Source organism: Oryza sativa, chromosome 12, assembly GCF_034140825.1.
Source record: "Oryza sativa Japonica Group chromosome 12, ASM3414082v1".
NCBI lineage: Eukaryota > Viridiplantae > Streptophyta > Magnoliopsida > Poales > Poaceae > Oryza > Oryza sativa.
This window is the reverse complement of record NC_089046.1, coordinates 19593422-19612822: the sequence shown is the minus strand read 5'-3', so window position 1 is coordinate 19612822 and position 19401 is coordinate 19593422. Positions and strand designations below refer to the sequence as shown.

Sequence of the window (19401 nt, the reverse complement as noted above, 5' to 3'; positions counted from 1 at the left end):
CTCTTTGCGCAAAGACCGGAATGATATTCCATTATCTAAATTGTAAAAATTAACTTGTTGTGCGACGGAGGAAGCATTAGAATTTCGCACAAACACAGGGACCTCACCGCAAAAACGCACCTTCCTAAATAATGGCGGCCGCCGACCGAATCGCAGCAGCGAGCAGCGATCCCACTCCTCCTCCTCCTCCCCTTGTTCGTCGTCTCCGCGGAATCGATCGCGCCGCGCGCCCACGCCCTTCCTCCCTCCCGGATCCGGCGCGTAAGGTGCGTGCCCTTCCCGAATCCGCGTCCCCACCCCGCGGGCCGTTTCGAGCCCCCCGATTCGGTGGAGATTTCGCGGAAATCCTTGTGAATCTTGGGGATTCTGGTGATGCGATGATGATGATGATGATGTTAGAGGTCTAGGACGGTTTGCGGGATTGAGCGAATGCGCGGTGGATTGGATTGGATTAGGGTGTTAAGAGGCTTTTGGCCAAATTTTGTGCCCGCCTCACTGTGATGCAAATCTTAGCTCCGTGGTTTGATGGTTTTTGGGTTTGATCCGTTTGATGCTTTGATTTTACTATTTTAATGTTGTGGAATGCAGATTAGGTGCAGAAATTCGCTGTGTTCTTTTTTTTTTCATTTCTGATGAGTTGTGTGCAGGGAAGATGCTAGTTATAGCAAACGGACGGAATGATTTGGATTATCGGTGCAAATCATTGCGCATGTTTGGATCACGCACGGAATCTTTGTTGTGACACTATCTTGCGCTCGCTTTGTTCCAAACGCAGCGCTATTATTGGAGAATTTTATAGTGTGATGTTTCCTAATACCATCTGTGACCGTGACTATAATCAAATGGTTGTTGAGGTGGATACGTCGGCAGGCTGTACCTAACTAAGTTGATCTGCATAATTGGAATGTTCTTGATATTATCAACACAACTACATCGAGATACATAAAAAAGAGGAAAATGCCATACAAGTTCTGTATAGATATTCATTAATCTGTTTAGATAATTAGTTCATTTTGTAAGAAAAAAGAAACTGAGCGTAAGGAAGTGGTTGCTAAATTTACGGTTTCCATTTTTACACGTTAGGTATGCCATGTATTATGACCTATGCAATTTCCCATTTATGTTTGAGATAGTGTATTGATAGTCAAATGCTCTAAAGCCTCTAACATGTCGTGGTGCTTGACCACTTACACGCCACATTGTTGTTATGCTGTCCAATAAGATGTTCATGCATTCCAACCTGTGAGCCTAGGAAACGGACAAATTAGATGACGACAACTGAATTTCTTCTTTTCTTTAGGGTTTGTACAGGCAAACAAACTTAGCACCAATTATATTCACCTTTTGTCTTAAATGTCTGCTATTTTCTAAAGTTTTGCAGTTGGCCTTATGTATGTTTGAGATTTAATTAGTTCTTTGAGAATAACACTCGTTTTGTATCTGAAACTAATTTTGCAGAGTAATTGACCTTTGAAGTTCTATAAGATGGGTCGTGGTGTTAGCAGCGGGGGTGGTCAGAGTTCCCTGGGCTACCTGTTTGGTGGTGGTGAAGCTCCGAAGTCAGCTGAGAAGCCTGCTCCAGTTCAAAAGCCTGCCCCTTCGTCCTCTGCAGAGAAGCTGAAAGAGATCCCAGCCGGTATTCAAAGTAGTAAGGCGAACAATTACATGAGGGCTGAAGGTCAAAACTGTGGAAATTTCCTTACGGTTAGTGTCCACTTTCCATTATAAAAACTTCAATTAGGGTTACTATCCACTTATGGTTAGCATCAATAATTGAATGCTAGTGGAAATACGAACCTTACTGCAATAATGTCTTTTGGGGGGGCATTTTGATAAGTAGTAGTTGATCAGGAATTCTAGGGGAGTTCCTTAAGTAGAAACTCATTATTTCAGGTTGGCACTTTTGCCTTAACTCAGTAATTTTACAAATTTCTGCATGTGAATATTACCATCTCATGCTGTCTTGAAGAAATATCCATTTTGTACTCATTTAACTCTCAGACTGTACATTGTCTGGTCTGAAACGTGCTAAGATGCCTTACGTAACACACAAGCTCACTTCGTAAGCATTTTGCAATTGATCTTACTTGCATTGCGTCCGATTTGAGGCTTTATGCTGACATTTCTTTCCCTTTTGTTTGCACAGGACCGTCCGTCAACCAAGGTGCAGGCTGCTCCAGGCGGTGGTTCATCACTTGACTATCTCTTCAGTGGCAACAAGGATGGCAAGTGACGGTCACTCTGCTGTCCGGTTTACCATGAGCTCTGGATGAAAGGTTTCTGCTCAACAAAAGCATGTTTTCCCATGAGTAACTAACTATCCAATGTATCTGCTCATGGTATGTCACAGAAACTGTTGTTATGTATGCATGTGTCTGTGCTTATTCTGTGTTGATGTATGCGTGTGCTTATCAGCAGCTACTTGTGCAATGAACTGATGGTATGTTCATCCTGTTGCATGTTAGTTCATGGAACCGGGTCTTTATGCTAACATTAATGTGCTTGCTTCTTTAATGTATAATAACTGTGTTCTAGTTGTGTCATACCCCTCGGATTGGACATGGTTGTGGTTTGATGCTCATTGTTGAAGCAAGAAATGTCTCTGTTCTGGGTGGCATATTTGTGATATGTTTTCCACATGACCCATGTTCTGTGTGTTTGCTGCTTTAATGTGTAATAACTGTGTTCTAGTTGTGTCGTACACTCGTACCCATTAGATTGGACATGGTTGTTGTTTGATGCTCATTGTTGAAGCAAGAAATGTCTGTGTTATTGGAGGCATATTTGTGATATATTTTTCTACATGCATGACCCATGTTCTTTGTGGCGTTTTAGTTCTGTTCTGTATTTGCTGAAACGGTGAAGATCAAGTAGTTATCTGAAATCTAGAGCTGGTGAGTTACTTGGCTTTAGTTTACCCACTACACCAGTCAAAACAAATTTGTTATCCATTGCAAATTAAGTGTAGTTTTTATTTTGCGAAGAAAATTAAGTGTTACATTATGATATTTCGAAAGCTATATTTCCGGACCTTAAGATCAGGATTCATATCTAACGATGGCCTTGACTTGCAGTACTTCAGTGCCAGCCACATTTTGACAAATTCCAATGCAATGTTGGCCTAAAAATTATCTTGGAACAAACAGGATGGTGAATTTTTCTAAAAATATTTCACAAACTTTCAATGCATGATTGCATAAAAGATAAAGGTATTTCTGGATGATAAGATGGTGAAAAATGAAGTTATTTTGAAACAAATCTAAAGTAGTTAAAGGATTAATCTTTCTCACCACCACAATTTGCCACGTCATCAGAATAATCAGAGCCGTTACATGCAGCATACATATAAAGTAGTGAAAGGATTAATCTTTCTCACCACCACAATTTGCCACGTCATCAGAATAATAAGAGCCGTTAGATGCAGCATGCATTCAATAGATAACAGCGGATCTAGAGAGGATGGGCCGGTAAAAGATGACTCATCAGGTCGGATTCAGGACTCAGACTCAGGAGTCTTCGGAAAGGATTAGAGAAAGAAAGCAAGGATTAGAGAAAGAAAGAAGACCTATAGTCAAATGGAAAAGGAAGGTCACGTATTCTCTCCATCCATCAAAGTTATACCTATTTCACCTTTGAGTTTTTTCAAATAAGTTGTTCCTATTTGTAGGCTTTATGCATTCAAAACTTAAATGAAGAGATAAATTAAATGTTTAATTAGAACCCAAGGAGTCACCTAAACACTTGTTGGTTGCATGCTTGCACTCACTCCTTGATTTTGTAACAACCAGGATGATTCGATTTCTCCTTCTCTTGGTGACAAAAGTAATAGGTAGCATAACTTTTATGGATGGAGGGAGTACTAAGCAAGCTTCCTGGTATTAGCTAGATAGACCATAGCTATTGGGATTACGCATGATGTAATTAGATTAGCAAGGAAGTTAGTCAATTTTAAGTGTTTTTAAGGCATTAGAGACAAAGTTGACATTGGTTATTTTATGATTGAGAGTAAAATATTTGAAAATATGAAAAATATTATTGCAAGGCAATAACATGATTAACAAAAATAGAATAATAGGATATATAAACAAAGGTAAAAGATAGGAGGATCAAAATTATTGAATAAAAGAAGAAAAAAGTATGTATTCAAGCAAATTATGATTCAAGTGGAAAAACATGATTAAATTTTTAATCTTAATGCCCATGGTAAATTACCTACGGTAAGAGTTGTAATTGATATGCGAATTTCTAAATTATGAAAGATTCACACAATTACCACTCTAGACCGATTGCTTTTCTTAATACCACTTTCAATCATTTACCAAATAAAAAATGGTTTTAAGATATTGAACATGTCAACAAATGTATATTAATATTATTTCTTGATCATTTACAAGCACAAAAAATAGGCAAAATTTGCCACAGGATATCCAAAAATCATGTAATTAGCTAGAAGACACCCAAAAAAGGCGACACTGCCAATGGACACTATAAAATTTGTGCAATTAGCTATAGGACACCCGAGGCAATATTTTATTATTTTCAGTGAAAAAGAGGAGAGAGAAATTTCAAAAGGACGGAAATGCCCTCAGCCTCAGTACCTGAAATCCCCATCCAACTTCAACTGCGGCGGCGGCTTCGGCTGGTTGCGGCGTTGGGAAGCGACGGCGGTGGTGATGGCTCGGCCGGTCATGGTGCACCAGGAGCTCGCCGCGCTGCAGGAGCTCGCCGTGCACGCCGCGAACTCTGGTGAAGGCGCCACGCCGCCGCCGTGGTGCGTCTCGAAGCTGAGCCCCACGGCGCCGTCGCCGCCGCCGCAGGCCGCGGTCTGCAGGTCCTGTTCTCCACCGACCCGTCGCCATGGATCCACCTCAAACCTGCACACACATCAACAAGAAACCAATCAACGGCAACAAATCGATCGAATGCAATGCACAAATCACAATGGCGATGGAGCCGCTCGCCACCACCACCCGCTGCTGCAGCCGCTCTGCAACGCTGCCGCCGCCGCCACGGCGCAGAGCTCGGCCAAGTCCGCGCCACCGACGCCGCAGCCGCACCAGCAGTTGCCCGCCGCCGCCGCGCACCTATCCGCCACGACGCACCTGTCCGTCGCGCCGTGCGTATGGTGGCCGTCGCGCCTCGCCGTCGCTGGCGGTGAGACCCTGGCGGAGCGCCGCCGCTTTTTCTGCTGCGCGCCGAGCCGTCCCGGCTCGGGCCGTCGCTCCATTCCTCCGCTCCGCCACGTGCGTGAGGAAGAAGAGGATAGGAGAGAGATGTGGACCCCACTTATGATTAGCAAATAGTAATCATAATGCATTCATAGCATTGTGGTACATTTCTTGCAATTGATTATGAATAACCAATACTATGAAAATCATCTTTCGTGGCGGCCATTTTGGGTTTTCTCTGGCGGAAATTGCAGCCGCCACAGAGCAAAGGCCAGAGAAAATATCAATATTCGCTAGCGGTTATCGGCCGCTAGCGATAATCAATTTTTGCTGCCGGTTGTGTTATACCGGCCGCCAGCAAAAATCGATTTTCGCTGGCGGCTGTGTTATACCGACCGTCAACGATAATCAATTTTCACTGGCGGCTGTGTTATACCGGCCGCCAGCGATAATTAATTTTGAGATAAAAAAAACCATATGCAGTTGTCCTCCAGCCGCCAGCAAAAGCCCCATGCTGCTAAGCATCCCAAATCTACATCCCCAAATCTCAAATCCATAACAATTCAAATCCACATCAAATCCAACCATCCAACCTTAAAAGAATACTACATCAATTTCTCACTTCATTCTTAACAAACAAACATCAATACATGCATATATGAAACATCAATACAAACATAAATTGGAGAAATTCATTAAAATCGTCGTCGTCCGCCTGCCATCGCCGCCGCGGCGGCCGCCCCCTCCCTCCGGCTAGATCTGGGAGAGGGAGAGGGAAGGGAGGAGGAGGCCCTCCGGTCGTCGTCACCAGTCGCCGTGGTCGTCATCGTCGTCGTGGCCCGGCCCATTGTCGTCGTCGTGGTGGTGGTCGCTGTGCTCATTGTTGTCATCGTGGCCCGGCCCATCGTTGTCGTCATCGTCGTGGTACGACGGCGGCGGATCCGGCCTCCCCGCCCGCGCCCGAGAGCCATCGCCCGCCGCGCTCGAGCGCCGCCACCCCGCCACGCCCGAGAGCCGCCGTCCCGCCTCACCCGAGCGCTGCCGCCAGGTCCGCCTGTCGTCGCTGCCGCCAGGTCCGCCTGTCGTCGCTGCCGCGGCGGCCGCCGCCCCCTCCCTCCGGCTAGAACTGGGAGAAGGAGAGGGACGGGATGGGAGGGGAGGGGAGAGAGGTGAGTGGAGATGAGAAAGAGATAATGAGGAGAGATGAATGCAGTGGGTGGGTGGGTGAAATTGCTTTTAAATGCGTGGGTGGGTGATGCTGTGAAGGAATCGATCTGTGAGCTGTGCTTTTCGCTGGTGGATCCGTTTTTTCGCTGGCGGATCTCTTTAGTACCCGCCAGCGAAAACACTGATTTATGCTAGCGAACATTTAAGAGGTCCGCCTCGAAAAATATAGTATTTTTTATGGCGGACCTATTAATATGGCCGCCAGCGAAAATTAGTTTTCGCTGGCGGCCCGTGACCCCCCACCCCCTCAATTTTCTACGCTGGCGGTTTTTGCTTGTAGTCGCCATGAAAAATATTTTCCAAACGCTATGAAAAATCGTTTCTCTAGTAGTGAACCTTAAACATGTGATTCTTTTGTAAAATTTATATACAATAAGTACAAAATTATCTATAAACAAACTCTTAGCTTTGGGGTTCGCATCAAGGTGAGTATAGTAAAAATGAATTTACTATAACAAATGCACTGGTAGGTTATACTAAATGTTGTAAAATTTATTTAGCATATGTATGCAAAATTGACGATAAATATAGAGGGTGTCATGGTCCTTCTTCTTAGTGGCATATGCCATAGTCCACCTATAGAAATTGAAAAAAAGTCATGATGGTCACGCAACGCGTGACGAATGTGGCTAGTAAAATGATGAAAAATGAAGCTAGTTTGGAATGGGGGAGTGTACTAAAATATAATATAACTTGAGTTTAAATTTTATCCCAAATATAATAACATAGTACTTTTAAAATGTGACTTTTACAATTTAACAACTCGATCATACTACCTCTATTAACATTTTGGCTTTATTATATTCTCAACTAGTGAGGGTTCATATCTCACCCATCCTTAAAAAAAAATAAAGTAGTACTACCCCATCTCAAAATAACTAGTTTCTCCGTCCTAAAATGTACTCCCCCATTGCATAAAAAACCAATCTAGTACTGGTTGTGACACATCCAAGCTAGTATAATGAATCTGGATATACCTCTGTCCAGATTCATTGTACTAGAATATGTCACATCTAGTCCTAAATTCGTTTTTTTGGGACGGAGAGAATAAGTATTTTTTAGATTGACATAGGTATTAAGAAAGTAGGTAGAGATGATTGGAGAAGGGGTATAATTGGTGGAGAAGAGAAAATATGTGAAGAGAATGGTCGTGATTGGTTGACAGTGAAGGGTAGGTGGAGAAATGGTTTCATTTTGGGACAAGTTATTGTGCTAAAAATAGCTATTCTAGAAAGATAAAATTTGAATAAGATGAATTTTTTTTAATTGAGAGAGTAATTGGGGTAAGACGAAGAGAAATTTGAATGAGATAGGATTGAAGTGACAAGTACTAGTACTCTAGAATTGCATGCACTGATTTGAAAATAAATTTAGATTCTGAAATTGTGCTTACTCCTTTCGTAAAAAAAAACTAACCTATGATTAGATGTAGCATATCCTTACAACAAATTTGTACATGAACTTATCCAAATTCATTGTATTAGGATATATCACATCCAATAGTAGATTTGTTTTTTTTTTTGACAGAGGGAGTATTTGAGATGGAGGCAGTACATGACTAATGACATCTCTCTGTTGCTTTTTTTTTTTCAAACAATAAAAATTTCTACAAGTGATGTTGAATCCTGTTGTACTCCCTCTTTTCCATAAAATCAATCTAAAATGGATGGAATGTAAGTATGTGAATGAATCTAATATAATTTTGTACCACGTTGCGTGGTGGCTGAAAGGATAACACCAGACATGGGGACAGACATACATACTACTACTAGTACTCCCTCCGTAAAAGAAAAGAACAAATCTAAGATTGGATGTGATATTTTCTAGAACAATGAATAATAGAAGCTTGTCCAGATTTATTATACTAGGAAATGTCTCATCAAATACTAGATTGGTTTTTTTTTACGGAGGAAATATTTAATTATTATAGATTACCATGTTCAATCTTTTCATCAACAACAAAAATGTCAATGGAGTAATCGACGGCAATCCCCGGCAGCTATAGGCCTTGTTTAGTTCCCAAATTTTTTTTCCCTAAAAACATTATATCGAATCTTTGGACACATGATAGCATTAAATATAGATAAAAAACTAATTGCAAAAGTTTATATGGAAATCGCGAGACAAATCTTTTGAGCCTAATTAGTCCATAATTAGCCATAAGTGCTATACATTAACCCCATATGTGCTAATGATGGATTAATTAGGCTTAATAAATTCGTCTCGCGGTTTCCAGGCGAGTTATGAAATTAGTTTTTTCCTTCGTGTCCAAAAACCCCCTTCCGACATTCGGTCAAACGTCCGATGTGACACCCAGAAATTTTCTTTTCGCGATTTAAACACATATATAATAGTAGAGTCAAAATATGCCAAGTTGGAATGAAAACTTTGCATGTCACTTTATTAATTATTCCACTCTCTTGAGGATCTGAAACATACATAGTATTTATTATTATAGGGGTGTTCCCATGTTCAATAATCTTTTCATCAACGAGTACAATGTCAATATGGATCAGTAATCGACGGCAAGACCGGGGCAGGCAGCTAGGCCGGGGAAGAAAGGAATCTGCGCTGCAGTAGCACTCTCTGACCTGTGGGCCCCCTACCCCCCTCATCTCTCTCCAACGTACCCACACAGCGTCCCACCTCGCCGCCGGAGCCAATGAGAGATCGACGACGATCGACGTCTACCAGTCCACGAACGAGTACAATTCGCCATAAATAAATAGGGCGCCACACCCCTCAGCTCGATCCCCTAGCTCTCGATCGGCTGCAAGAAGCTATAGCTAGCCTAGCTCATCTCGCCGGAGAAGAAGCTAAGGCAGCAGGCAGAGAGAGAGAGAGAGAGAGAGAGAGAGAGATGATGGGGAGGGGGAAGGTGCAGGTGCGGCGGATCGAGAACGAGGTGAGCCGGCAGGTGACCTTCTCCAAGCGGCGGCCGGGGCTGCTCAAGAAGGCCCACGAGATCGCCGTCCTCTGCGACGTCGACGTCGCCGCCATCGTCTTCTCCGCCAAGGGCAACCTCTTCCACTACGCCTCCTCCCACACCACGTACGTCACTATCACTACTCCTGCTGCATTTTCCATACAATACGTACAAAATAACAAAAGCAGTAGATATATATAGTTAGCTCAATTAATATGATGGATTATTTCAGAAACATTTAACTTCTCTCTCTCTCTCTCTCTCTCTCTTCCCTGGCATGCATCGTCCATGTATCAAATTAAAAGATGATCAAGAATGCAATGTGAAAAATATATAACAACCCGTGTACACCTGTGAGTTTACAAATACAAGCATTTCAAGCGTTCATAATTTATCCATCCATAAATATAAGTGTTACAGGATATACTACTTATTCTATCGTCTATCACCCTTCTTTCAAACTTCCTCCGGATGCATGCATATCGATCCCTCATTCAACAAGGGATATTTTAGTCGCTAAACAAATTATAAATACCTATATTAATTCATCGATAGAGGGGGAGTTAGCAAGTACTCCCTCTGTCCCACAATGCTGGTCGTCCAAGGAATGTAGAGAAAATAATTGCTCTGGATGAAACTTACCAGGATGCCCCAAAACATTAGTTGCAGTAGTCATTTTAACACAAGTACACCAGCCACATAATGGTGCCATACACCTAATTTGAATGCTTTGGCACCTAGAAATTTGACAGGAGCACTAGATGGTGCTAGGGATGAAAACGGAGCGGATACGGACGGATAATGCTCATACCATATTCGTTTTCATATTTTTTACCGGATACGAAAACGAATACGGATAGCTCGAATACGGAAACAAATACGGATTATCTCGAATACGAATAAGAATCGAATATGATCGGACACGAATACGGAAACAAATTTTTCTCGGAACACGAAAACCAACTCAACTTCTAATGGAAACAAATATCAACATATATAATTAGCTCATTTTATATAAAATGAGGTATAATTTATAAATATTTTTTAAAATTTAAATAATATTAATAGTATGGACTAGTGTTAAGAGATAAACTACTATTAAAATCTATAAACGTATATTGAAGGTCATAGAGTTAGAAAGAAATGGGGTATGTCTCATGGGTCCTGCGGATATCCGAATAGCACTGTTCACCGGATATCCGAATTATTATCCGTATCCGACAGAAACCTTGGTACCATATTTGTATTCGTATCCGGGAGAAAATATCCGTATTCGTATCCGTATCCGAACTATCCGAGAATTATCTGATCCGAAAGGTATCCGTATCCATTTTTGTCCGGAGCGGACGGAAACTATCCGCTCCGTTTTCATCCCTAGATGGTGCCACTTTTCTGCGCCATTATTACTGCCGATGGGCGAGTACAACGTCAACCATTCTAGGATATTTGTTAGCCAGTAAAACGATCTCCTTTGTGGGAGGGAGGAAGTAGACATTGTACACTTCATAGGGCCTGTTTGGAGAACTATCTCAGGGATATTTTTTTGCTAAAGATTATCCCACCAAAATAGCCCTCTTGCTGTTTGGATCCAAGGGCTATTTAGCTATTATTGTACCATCCCAATCATTTGTCTCCACTAAAAGTATACAACAGCCGGATCTTCTATAGCTAATCCAATACAGGCACATACAAGCATACACAATTCCTTACAAGCACAAACTCATAATTTGTCTCAAATGTATAAGCAAGTCCGTAAAATAATTGCACGCCAACCGCGGCCCCCACGTCCGCGGTCGCGGCCACAGTTGGTTGCCATGGCGCGTTGCCGACGGCGACCCATTGCCCCTGATGAGGAGCTGCCTCGCCCAGGGCTGCCGCCGACGATGCCCGATGACGACCCACCATTTCCACCGTGTCCAGCACGGTCACCTGCCGCGCCGAAGTTGAGCCGGCGGGAGCGCGGTGCACCACGAGACGGCCCGGCGGGCGCGTGGTGCACCACGAGACGGCCCGGCGCCCTCTCGACCAGCCCTTACTCCCAGAGAGCGTGGTGCGCGGATGGGAGGGAGACCGGAGCCTCGGCCATGGCCAGCTCCTTCCTCGCCGCCACCCTGGAGGAAGGCACTGTACTCGTGGAGGTGAGGGAACTCCTGGCCCGACGACGCCTGGGTGTTGAGGTCCAGCGTGTCCACGCCGGTGCGGGGAACGGATCCGTGGGAAGGGCCGGACGCCGACGGCTGCGAGGGCCAAATGTTGCCGGCGGCGGACGAAATGGGATCTTGGGAGAAGAAATCGAAGCCGTTGGGGTCCATCTCCGCGCGGATTCGGTGCACAGCGATGCGTCGACGACGGATCTGATGGCCGGCAACGCGGGTGGGGTGAGTTGCCAGTGTGGATGCCTCTCGGTGGATCTGAAGGAAGGGGCAGCGCGATTCGAGGGAGAGGGCGGCGCGGGTGAAGGGCCGGGCGGCGGCGTGGGTGGGGGGAGGGGGAGGAGAAGCTAGGGCCGGGCGGCGGCGCGGGTGTGGGGAGGGGGAGGCGAAGCTGGGCCGGGCGGCGGCGAGGGTTCTAGAGAGTGAGCGGGGGCGACAGCGAGCGGGGGCGAAATGCGATGGGTTTTGCCGCAACGGGATCGGCACAAGTGGGGGAAAGTGGGAATCGGTGGGGCCCACAGCAAAATAGCCCCAATTAGCACCCGGTGGGGGTGATAATTTTTTGGGGTGGGCTATTTGCAAATAGCCCTAAAATAGCCCTCCTGTTTGGATCCCCTTGAGCTATTTTGGGGTTAAAAGGGGTGGGCTAAAAAATATCCCTAGGATCCAAACACCGCCATAGAACGATATTATGCATAGAGATTCTCCTTACTATCTTGTACCACCGGTAAGTACACGGCAATAATTTGCTGAGCCAGCTTTATTTCCTCTTATGGGAACTGTTATACCTGCCCAGGGGTACTATTTTTGGTAGATGCATGTCGGCCCCATTCTTCTCTTGTCCTAGTATATGCAGTATTACCTTAGTCCTATTGCATATACTACATTCGTCCTATTTTAAGTGCATCTATAGTTTTTCGTGCCTAACTTCGATTGTTGTCTTATTTAGAAAAAAAAATTAAAAATATAAGTCACACATAAGATACTTATCATGTTTTATCATCTTATAACAATAAAAATACTAATTATAAAAAAAATTTAAATAAGACGGACGATTAAAATTGGACACGAAAACTCATGGGCTACACTAAAACGAGACGGATAGAGTAGTATTAATAGAGTAGTATTAGGAACAGCCTTTTGACTTGTCTACGGCAATGCACAAATAGTAATCAATATAATCTAATCATATCTTTTATTGATAGGAACAATTGTTTGCACAGTACTGATATATGTATATTTTTTTTCATGTTATTTCAGATCATATACATGAAACTCATAATCAACCTTCTATTCTGTTGATTTATATAATTAATAATTTGAATCTGTAGACAATCCAGATCATGCTATATGGAGTATAACATTATTAATTGCCTCTTTGTAAATAACCATTATCAGAACTATATATTCATCTTCAAACTTTGATCACTACTCGTTCTTTAAAAGACAAATACTTAAAAATGTATTATCAAAGTGTGCCGCATTAATCGTGAAATAGTTTTCGTTTATCATAGTCTAACCATTTGCAAGATATTAGATGCATCCTCTTGTTTTCTCTCAATCCCTCCAACTCAACTCAAATTGTACTCAGTGATGCCATTCCTTTTACACAATTAATTGCATGATGTTACACTTACACACCATTGTTTACGCCCTAACGAAACTAATGTGTAGTGCACGTAAAACGAAGCGATTCATTAGCGCATAATTAATTAAGTATTTAGTTTTTTTTAAAAGGGATTAATATGATTTTTTTTAAAACAACTTTGGTGTAGAAATTTTTTTTAAAAATGTACTGTTTAATAGTTTAGGAAGCGTGCGCGCGGAAAACAAGAAGAAGGAAGTTAGGAACCGAAGTAACAAACACAACCTTAGGGCACTCCCAACCCTCCACCTAGTATGATGTCTATGGCATTAACTACATTGCCATGTAGGACTTTTAGCTTATGTGGCACTATATTAATTAAGAGAGAGGGAGTGAAGAGAGGAAGAAACTGGGTCTCATGCAAGACACAGCTTCAACACGAGAACCTATGCACTAGACACTATCAAGTTTTGCATTGGGAGAGAATAGTGTCTTCATAATAGATGAAAAATAAATATGATTGGTAGAGAAGAGATATGATGTATTTATTAATGGTCTATTATTTTAAGAAACCATGGATTATATAGTGTAGTGTGATTTCTTATTGACATGGCACCATAGACACTGCTTATGGACAATATGGATTGGGACTGTCTTTAATCCAATCAAACCAAGGCCACCCCGTGAATGTTCACTGCATACGCATAGCACTATTCACATGAGACAGACCCATGGCTGGGCCTACCAACCGTCACATATTGATCTGGAAGGACATGCACTATTCAGCGCGTGTGAGATGCCCAATCAAAGAAATAACTGAAATTGATGTAGATAATTTGTTTACTTAAACACCGTGGGAACGCTGGAAAGTTAGGGGTGCCACGTCAGATGTTACTTTTGTAAAAAAGCCCCCGCAGTTCTGTTAATTATGCATTGGTCCCCGCTGATAATTTATAGTATAAATTAGCTAGGTTTGGCTATCGTTGAGCATTGGCCGAAATTCTATTCTATTAACTAAACAAATTAGCTAGGTGACTTGAAGTGAAGTGAGTGTACTCACCATCCAATTATAGTTAATTAGGGTCTGTTTATTTTGTTGCCACTTTCGATTCATTAATATTCATGTGTGAGGGCGGGAATATTGTGAACATTTTAAGTTAGTTTTTTTTATTAGAGGAAGTATATCCTAATAATTGATTCTCATATTTTATTGATAGTATGGAGCGAATCCTTGAGAAGTATGACAGACATGAGTTATTATCTGAAGGAAATAATGTGATTGAAGAGTTCCCTGAGCTGGAGGTGTGTACGTAGGAAGGGGAAATGTTCATCATAACATTTGTACATTCATCCTGTATAAATATGCACTACATTATATATCACTATATCTGTTCAATGTATAGGTAGTAAACAATTTTTAGTTTACATCTTCTGTGTTCTGCGCAGGGAAGCATGAGCTATGACCACATCAAGCTGAGGGGCAGGATTGAAGCTCTAAAAAAGAGCCAAAGGTAACAAAAAATCTAGACAAAACTAATAGCTCTTCAATTTTTCCCTTTTCTGTATTTAACAAATCAACTGGCCTTTCCAATGTAGTATGCCGTGTTAGTTTCAATATACAGAAAATAGGAACAGTATCTGTGGATACCCAAAATATGCTACATATTTCTGTAAACTTTTATTGGTTTATTAATAAGTATTAATTAATCAAGAAGAGGGATATTTAAAAAAAATTAAACCCTGCAACATACTCTTCTGGGAAATGATCAATCTTTTTTACCTGGTGGGAAAGGATGATCATATTATTTTTAGCTCGATTATTTGTCGACACATATACTTTATTGAACATTGTTGATCAGCTCAGCATGCTGAATATATATGGCCTTGAATCAATGCATTAGTCTGAAAAAAAATAGGTGCAAAGCATCTTTCTTTAATAAAAATGTAAGTGCAAAGTATCTTCATCTTCTTGAATCTTGGTACTAGCTAGACAGTGGATTCTTTATTGATGGCTCAAGTTTGTCACTGTCAATACAACCGGTAAAATATTACAATCAATAAAACCTTTTTTTTAAATTAAAAATGTCATATATGTCCATCTAGTTTGATCTTATATATGGATTTGGCTCAAAAGCTGTCTGGGAATCAGTGGACAAATGCTAAAACGCAGACACCTATTCTTGTCAAATGTATATCTCCTTTGTACTTGTGATGCCCTAGTTGTTGGCAGGATAGGGACCTCATGCTCTCATACTTGTCATCCATGGCTCAGGAATCTTATGGGGCAGGAACTTGACTCGCTGACACTGCAAGATATCCAGCAGCTTGAGAACCAGATAGACACTTCTCTGAATAACATAAGATCAAGAAAGGTACAAACACACACACACTGAACTTATAGAACTACAAAAATATGTTTACTTGAGATGATCATATTGTGTGGTGTTGCTAATGGTTTTTAATTTGTAACTAGGAAGGTAACCCGCGCGAGGCATGTGTTGTACACTAAGTTTGAGATATTTATAAGAGCAAAATATTGAACGGAGAACATCTAGCACAATTTCTCCATAAATTGTTTTCATCGGCATTAATTGCTTTTATAATTTTATAACCTATTAGTTTTATATTGTATCATATTTAAATAATATCTATTAGAAATTATTTATAATCTTCTTTATCATTTGAAATTAAGAGACTTATTTTTTTTAAGAAAACATGTTAACGAAAGTAAAAATATGGTGTTTTTGAAATTACATATCTATGGACCATAGTTCATTAAAGGATTAATTAGGTGGAAGATGAAGCTCCACTAAACTTTTGGGTTTATATAGTCTAATATGGTTGATGTAGTTTGAGAGGCAATCCATATATGAACATTTCATGTAGGGTGGGTGAGAGGCTCCATGCAGCCTAACATGAATACGATAACGACGAAATATAATTGCGCAGTAATATTTTAAAAATATTATGTACCATGAATAAATTCTTTTTTTTAGGTAAGATAGATTTAACGATTATAACTAATAGTTTACCGGTTTAAAAGGCACATGAGTATTGCAGAATGTAGCTTAAAAATTATGGTTGTTTTAATATTCAATGTTATTGCGAAGTGAGCGCACCTCAACTGGTTAGGTTTCTTGTGGTGGAACTTGCCCACTCGGATTCAAGTCCTAGATTTGATATGGGTGTTGGCATTTACGACTAATTATTCTTTCAGTGGTAGGTGACGTATCCATCGACAGCGAGACGACATGGTAACTTCTTCAATCTTAAAATATGTCGGCTCAGTCTTTCGGAGGTACTAAAGGGGTAGGGTGCGTAGACGCTGTGTTTCTAAGAGATTTCCAATATTATTAATTGTTTCCGCTAAAATCTATTTATTTTTTTCTTAAAAATGTATGGATTAGTTTTTGTCAACAATTAGTGAACAATAGCTAGTCCGTAGAATATATATCTGATCCAAAGTAATGAATTTTTTTAATAATATAGTTAACTTGGTTCTTTAGTTTTAAATTTTATAGTAAATAATCTAATTTATCTCCTACTTATGCTACATTCGATCTCATTGGTTGAGCTTATGTAGGGCACACAAAACGATATAGGCCATTAACGCATGATTAATTAAGTATTAAATATTACAAACGTGAAAATAGTTTTTTTTTTTAAAAAAATGTATAGAATGTATTTGCACAACATGCGCAGATTAGTAGTTTAAATGAGGCATAATTTTTAGACAATACATTATTTATTTCTGTTTTTGACAATATGTCCTGAGTAATTTATTACTCATTATTTCATCTTGAACAATCAAGATACGTTTTTTTGATATTTTATATTATATTATAGATCTACTTTTGGCTGTGCAAGTTTGTAAAGTAATATATTTTTCTTATACTACCACCTTCACTAAATATATGACGTTGGTCATCAATATATAAAAAACAATAAAAAAAATACAAAGGAAGTACAAAGAGCGTTCTTTTCTTTCGGTAGTTTCACTAAATATGGCCGTCATAAGAAAATACAGAGAAGTGCAAATCCACCTTTAAAAAAAGCGATGTTTTTTTTAATTTCCAGTAGTACGTACGTATACAGTTTTTTTTTTCTGTATATTATTTCTTCTTTTCTAGGCCGTGGTTGTTAATCCGTATGTACGTATGCCTTCTCAGCTTTTTCTAGTCAATTTTTTTATGGAAAGTATTGCTCGGTAAATTAGGAGGGGTAGATTACTATTTATAACAGATCTAATCCAATGGTGTAAACTAATGGGTCCACCAACTTAAATGAAAATCGAGGGCTAGATTTTTTTTCTTTTTTATTAGAATTTCTAAGTTTTTTCTATTTTATTATTGCGCCATGTGGCAGCTTGAGAGCGTTTTTAGAGCACCATGTGGCAGTATGAGAGCGTTTGTAGGAAGTTTAATGGACTTTTAGTATATAATAATAGAAGATAGATAGATAGATAGATGTTTTAGAACAATCTCTTGCTCAAGTCGATCGCCGAGCTCCGACAGAAGGCAAATGCTAAAAACCTTTTGATTCTTAAACTTGTAGGTGAAATGGTTATAAATCTTCTTAATGTTAGTCTTTTTTGTCTCTCTCCAGGAAAAGTTGCTGATGGAGAAAAACACTATTCTGGAGAAGGTATTCTGTTAATTTTACTGATGGAATGAGAAAGCATATCCTAATTATTTTCAGTTACCACTGCATGATTCATGTAGCTGTACTCAGCTCAACTGAACTGAATCACTAATTTTGTGTTAATTTGTCCATGAAAAAAAAAAAAGAAAATTACTGAACTGGAGACACTGCATACATGCATCAGGGCGTCACCCACTAAAGCTGCTGCTCCTCCTGCCTGCAATACTGCTGATGCATTTGTTCCCAACCTCAACATCTGGTGAGCCACACCATCCAACTGCCACCATGCAATGCTTGCCATGTTGTTTCTTCAGATTCACCTCAACTGAAACTCTGATACCTGGCCTTCAAATCAAACCGCAGCTGCGGCGATTCCGGCGAGCCGGAAACCGTGACGGCGCCACTTGGCTGGACCAGCAGCAACAATGGCTTGCCATGGTGGATGCTCCAGTCATCATCGAACGGCAAGAGCTAGAAGATGTTCAGATGAAATGGTCCCTGCAGCCATTGCATGGTTGCTGAATAATGTCGTCCCAGATGGTTAGGCAAGCAACCTAGCTAGAACTTTCAGTTAGTGAGCGGTAGTAGTATCTCCCCCTTCTTAATCCCTACTATACTCCGTAGATTAATTCTAAGCATCCTTTTGTTTCCATTATCTACGCTGCTGGTTTGATGAAATTCCTGTGTTGTATTCAGCTGCATTGGGATCATTGCTCAGCCTTTGGTCATGTCTCTCACTGGAATCAATGTGTCATGTCTGTCTTGCAATCACTTCGATCTGGTATTCTATTGGTCAGTCTAATGAGTGTACCTTCTAGTACTCAGTTTTGTCTGAATTGTTTCACAGGCAAACAGAAAAGGCATACTTTTCTCCGTTCAAATATAGTAATCTAGTACTCCCTCAGTTTTCGTTTCATAACGTAAGACTTTCTAATATTGTCCATATTCATATGGGTGTTAATAAATCTAGATACATATGTGTGTCTAGATTCATTAATATTTATATGAATATGGGTAATGCTAGAAATTCTTACGTTATGAAACGGAAGAAGTACTAGAAAGTCTTACGTACTCTATGGTGTGTCTAACCTAGTAGTAGATTGCTACTCCCTCCGTCCCTAAATATTTGACGCCGTTGATTTTTTTAAACATGTTTGACCGTTCGTCTTATTCAAAAACTTCTGTGAAATATGTAAAACTATATGTTTACATAATGTATATTTAACAATGAATCAAATGTTAGAAAAAGAATTAATAATTACTTAAATTTTTTGAATAAGACGAACGGTCAAACATATTTAAAAAAATTAACGGCGTCAAATATTTAGGAACGGAGGGAGTATATTTTAAAACGGTGGGAGTACTGTTTTGTTTGCGTGACATGCCTCAGAAGGTGCTGGGCCACACTGCTGCAGAAATGCAGGAGACAACAGCTAACAGTTCATAGGGAGAAAAAGTGCAGTGTGGTAGCAGAGGTTGTTTCAGGCAACCACTGATATTCCTAGAAACTAATTGTGTCTATTTATCTGTATGCACTGTTAACATCATTCAGTAATACATATCTTGCTAGATGCATGAATGTGACGGATGCAACTCTGAAATAAAGATGGGGCGGAGATGTTTGATAAAGATAATCGAGCACAATACATACCATATCATATTTGTATTGAAATAGGATAAATAATAGAATGTAATCAATAA

The 19401-nt window shown here is 40.6% G+C and overlaps 2 protein-coding genes and 1 non-coding gene across 4 annotated transcripts; 2 read left to right on the top strand and 1 right to left on the bottom strand.

Moving 5' to 3' along the window:
- The first annotated feature begins 145 nt into the window (after positions 1 to 145).
- Positions 146 to 2743, top strand: LOC4352277 (protein SPIRAL1-like 3). The gene is made up of 3 exons (NM_001423512.1): positions 146 to 266; positions 1459 to 1704; positions 2147 to 2743. The coding sequence occupies exons 2-3, from the start codon at positions 1486 to 1488 to the stop codon at positions 2231 to 2233; spliced, it is 306 nt and encodes a 101-aa protein (NP_001410441.1). The 5' UTR covers positions 146 to 266; positions 1459 to 1485; the 3' UTR covers positions 2234 to 2743.
- A 1607-nt stretch (positions 2744 to 4350) lies between these two features.
- On the bottom strand, positions 4351 to 5257 carry LOC9267707 (uncharacterized). Its single transcript, XR_010738459.1, has 2 exons — positions 5103 to 5257; positions 4351 to 4874 (listed from the first exon to the last, which is right to left on the bottom strand). It is a non-coding gene; the product is annotated as an uncharacterized protein (transcript).
- Positions 5258 to 8905: 3648 nt separating this feature from the next.
- LOC4352275 (MADS-box transcription factor 20-like) lies at positions 8906 to 18471 on the top strand. Of its 2 annotated transcripts, XM_066305988.1 has the most exons (8): positions 8906 to 9446; positions 14277 to 14361; positions 14506 to 14570; positions 15332 to 15431; positions 17535 to 17576; positions 17665 to 17703; positions 17847 to 17959; positions 18064 to 18471. In XM_066305988.1, exons 1-8 carry the CDS (start codon positions 9256 to 9258, stop codon positions 18173 to 18175), a joined length of 747 nt encoding a protein of 248 aa, XP_066162085.1. In that variant the 5' UTR covers positions 8906 to 9255; the 3' UTR covers positions 18176 to 18471. The 2 variants fall into 2 exon arrangements, with proteins under 2 accessions (XP_066162085.1, NP_001410439.1); NM_001423510.1 differs by lacking the exon at positions 17535 to 17576.
- Positions 18472 to 19401: the final 930 nt, after the last annotated feature.

Bases quoted from the DNA above. Each gene is read 5' to 3' on its own strand.
- LOC4352277 (NM_001423512.1), top strand. From the start codon at position 1,486: ATGGGTCGTGGTGTTAGCAGCGGGGGTGGTCAGAGTTCCCTGGGCTAC. The intron at 1,705-2,146 runs GTTAGTGTCCAC...TTGTTTGCACAG, and splicing joins ACTGTGGAAATTTCCTTACG to GACCGTCCGTCAACCAAGGT.
- LOC4352275 (XM_066305988.1), top strand. From the start codon at position 9,256: ATGATGGGGAGGGGGAAGGTGCAGGTGCGGCGGATCGAGAACGAGGTG. The intron at 14,362-14,505 runs GTGTGTACGTAG...TGTTCTGCGCAG, and splicing joins AAGAGTTCCCTGAGCTGGAG to GGAAGCATGAGCTATGACCA. The intron at 17,577-17,664 runs GCAAATGCTAAA...GTCTCTCTCCAG, and splicing joins TCGCCGAGCTCCGACAGAAG to GAAAAGTTGCTGATGGAGAA.